The sequence below is a fragment of the Scomber scombrus genome, chromosome 17 (assembly GCF_963691925.1).
Source record: "Scomber scombrus chromosome 17, fScoSco1.1, whole genome shotgun sequence".
In the NCBI taxonomy this organism is placed as follows: domain Eukaryota; kingdom Metazoa; phylum Chordata; class Actinopteri; order Scombriformes; family Scombridae; genus Scomber; species Scomber scombrus.
Window position 1 is genome coordinate 15,631,631 of NC_084986.1, and position 3,344 is coordinate 15,634,974.

General features: G+C 41.6%; 1 protein-coding gene across 1 annotated transcript; it reads left to right on the forward strand.

The window, feature by feature from the left end:
- Positions 1-350: 350 nt before the first annotated feature.
- On the forward strand, positions 351-1,839 carry zgc:193593 (uncharacterized protein LOC564090 homolog). The gene is made up of 2 exons (XM_062436936.1): positions 351-401; positions 1,687-1,839. The coding sequence occupies exons 1-2, from the start codon at positions 351-353 to the stop codon at positions 1,837-1,839; spliced, it is 204 nt and encodes a 67-aa protein (XP_062292920.1).
- Positions 1,840-3,344: the final 1,505 nt, after the last annotated feature.

A 3,344-nucleotide genomic window follows, 5' to 3' on the forward strand; every position in this document is an offset into this window, starting at 1 on the left:
ACACACGAACACAGACATGTATGCCAACACCATGTGACCAGCTTACACAGTGAAGCCAAGGCTTTATATACTACCTATAGGGACTGGACTCCCTGTAGACAGAACATCACAGTGCAAGGTGCGTGTATGTGTATCTGAGTGAGGGAACAACACGTTTCTGTGTGAGTCCCCGGCCACAGGGGAGAGCTGCTGCTGCTGCCACACTGGTGAAGAGGACCGAGGCAAGAGAGACACTGAGGGCAAGAAAGCAAAGGGACTCACAGCGATAAAGTTGCATAGCAGAAAGTCCTGCGGGTTGGTTGCAGGGGGGTTTCTGTGGTTTCAGCTGTGCAGCATTGGAGAGAACAACAATGTTTTTTCGCATCCCTCGACTGACCCCAGGATACATTAGATACCTCCAGGTGCGTAAGATGCTTTAGGGTGATTTTCTTCTTTAGATAGATTAATGATTAGCCTTAGACATCAAGGGACATCTGCAGTGGCGCAACAGTAGACTAAATTCCATTAGAGACTCTAATAACAAACAAATGTTGAGATCTACAGTCCAGGCCCTATTTTCCCCTGTTTACCCTGCTTCAGTGAACAGTTGGCGTTGAATTACAGTAAAACAGAACCTTAGAGGGTAGATTTGACATATGCCTTTGAATGTGTTAAATGTATCAGTTAAACCTTCTTATGCATACCCAAAGAAAATTTGTCTTGAATTATATCATTTTGCTGCTCTGAAATCTCTTTGCAAACCAATGCCATTGACTCATCATCGTCCACAAAGTGCCCGTTTGTGTGTTTGTGTCATGGCAGGATTTAACATAGAGGATTACAGCAGCCTGTTTTTGAATGGATTTGAATCAGGGATGCCTTAGCTCCCTGGGGTCAGGTAAATGCCCTCTAATTGGATCTCCAGAGGAATAGCATTAGATCCATGTTCTCAAATCACCTACTGGGTATTTCAGAAACCTGCATTTAGGCACCTTTTTAAAATGGGCAGTATTAATCCTCATTATCTGTGTCTCAGTTCAGCTGTGTTCATGTTAGATAATACCTACTGGTTCATATAATAGGTCAGGTCATTTGCATAAACAAAACTCAAAGGGTAAAACCTTTTGTGCGGTGATATTTTGTTTTCTGTGAAAACCATGTCTCTAAAATATCAACCTTTCATGAACCTTGAAAAACAGCTTTCAGCTTTGTGACAATGCATTTTTCAGAAAATCAATATTTGAGAAGTTGCTCATTACACTTATTGCTTCACTTTATCTGAACAATTCTAAATCACAAAATTTGGAGACTCATCAACTAACATTCAGTAAAAGTGATTAGCTAAGAAAATAACTGAATTTATATCTGACTTTATATAAATTCATATATTATTATTATTTTAGTGTCCATTCTCTACAAACCTGAAGAGGACTGACACACAGGAAATAACTTTAAGGGTTAGTTGAATATATATTGAAACTTAAGAAAATGCAGATTGTAGTGCAGCTCTTCTCTTGTGGTAAGACCATCGCTGGGAAGAGACAGGTGTGTGACCAGGGGTGCCTTATTAAGGACTATACTACAACCAGATCCAGGAGGAACATTGCTAAGACACTGCTTTGGTTATCATTATCCCTGGTGATGATTGTGCCTGGTGGTGGTGGTTGTCTTGGCTACAAGGGTTGTGACCCCTGCTTTCTCTTTCAGACTCAGGCAGCCATGACTGTGCTGCAGAGCCGGGAGGGCCCTGTGATGGGGCGCATGGCCGTCCTCATGGGTCTCATGGGCATTGGCGTGTCCGGCTACAGCTCCCGCCAACTCACACTGCACTACAAGCCATCAAGTCACCTCTTTAGATAAGATGGATGGAGGACATGGAGCACACACGCACGCACACACACGTACAATGAACAACAGCATTTAAAGACCAACGAGACTAAAGGAAGCAATGCTACCAGGTTCTTTGTTTCTGTTGTTTTTCTCTGTGCATCCCTATGATTAATCCCCTCTGTGTGGTTCAAGTTTGATCTCACCCTTGTTCTGGATTTCATTATGATTTTGTTGTGTATGAGTTAAGATTGTTGTCTTAAGTCTCCGCTTGTGCAGAAAAAGAAGTCACTCCATTTAAAACAACCCCTACTTTTAAGCACAGTGCAGTTTTTCCCCCATTTGCTATATTGAATGTGACTGACATGCGTTGTAACAGAAACACAGCTTTTGATGTTTCTGCTGAATTTGGTTGATGTTGCACTTGAACCCCCCCCCCCCCCCCCCACACACACACACACACACCCCCACCCACTCTCTCACCCCTCCATCCCGTGCCTTATCATGGGAGAATTCAGTCAGAGGTGACGTTCAAAATTTGATTCACAGGTTAAATCATAAGTAAAGATGTATTAAAATATTAAACTAATGTCATTTTTAAAGACTAAACGCAGATGAGTTGAGCCTCAAGAAATCTCTTCCAAAATCCTCCATCTCTTAATCAGTGCTACTTTTCCTCTGACATTTTGGCAATTTCCATGATGTAACACAGACCACCCAGGTCCCTCCTCTTTCAGAGTACAGCCAGTGGTGTGACCTGTTTGTTCTTTCTGTATTTATTTGGTAAGATTTTACAAGAAAGAAATGGAGAGAGATATCACATCAGAAGTATCTTCAAGTCAGAGAATCAAGGCATTTTGTTATTTTTCCTATCTTGATTCTTGATTCTTGATTCTTGATTCTGGAGTTCTTGACTTCCTGATATCTCTTTCACAAAAAGCAAAAATCTACCAGGGCAAAAAAGAAGAAAATAATGAATTACTCTTGACCTGTTTGGCTGCACTCCCGACAATGCACAGAGAAAATATTCAGACAGAAACATAAGAAATGACGTTTGATGTGTAAAAACTGCTACTTTGCACCTTTTTGTGTATATATCCTGTACATAATCATGTACATATCACTTTGATGCTGACTGAGATTAGTAGCATGTGACATTGGGTGCTACCAGCTCTTGTTATGAGCTGGACTGGGTCACATCTAGCTGGATTGACACGCAGCATTGCTGTGTTGTTGTCAGGCAGAGGAACCAGGACAGCCACCCTGGATACCACCTGGACCAACATGTGAATCCACCCAGATCTCTCCCAGTTGCACACCACTGTCAAACAAGATCAATGTAGATGAATGACCACTAAGGTCTCTTAACATAGATAGATTTTCCCCCCTGTGTTTTTCTCTGTATCAATGCTTTGTATTAGAGAAAAAAAACTTTGACAGCACATGAATGTATCACCGACGAGGAATGAAAATTAGCAGTTAAACTGTGACTGTGCAGATGATTGTGTTATAATCTCTTGGCTCAAGCAATGAGAGGT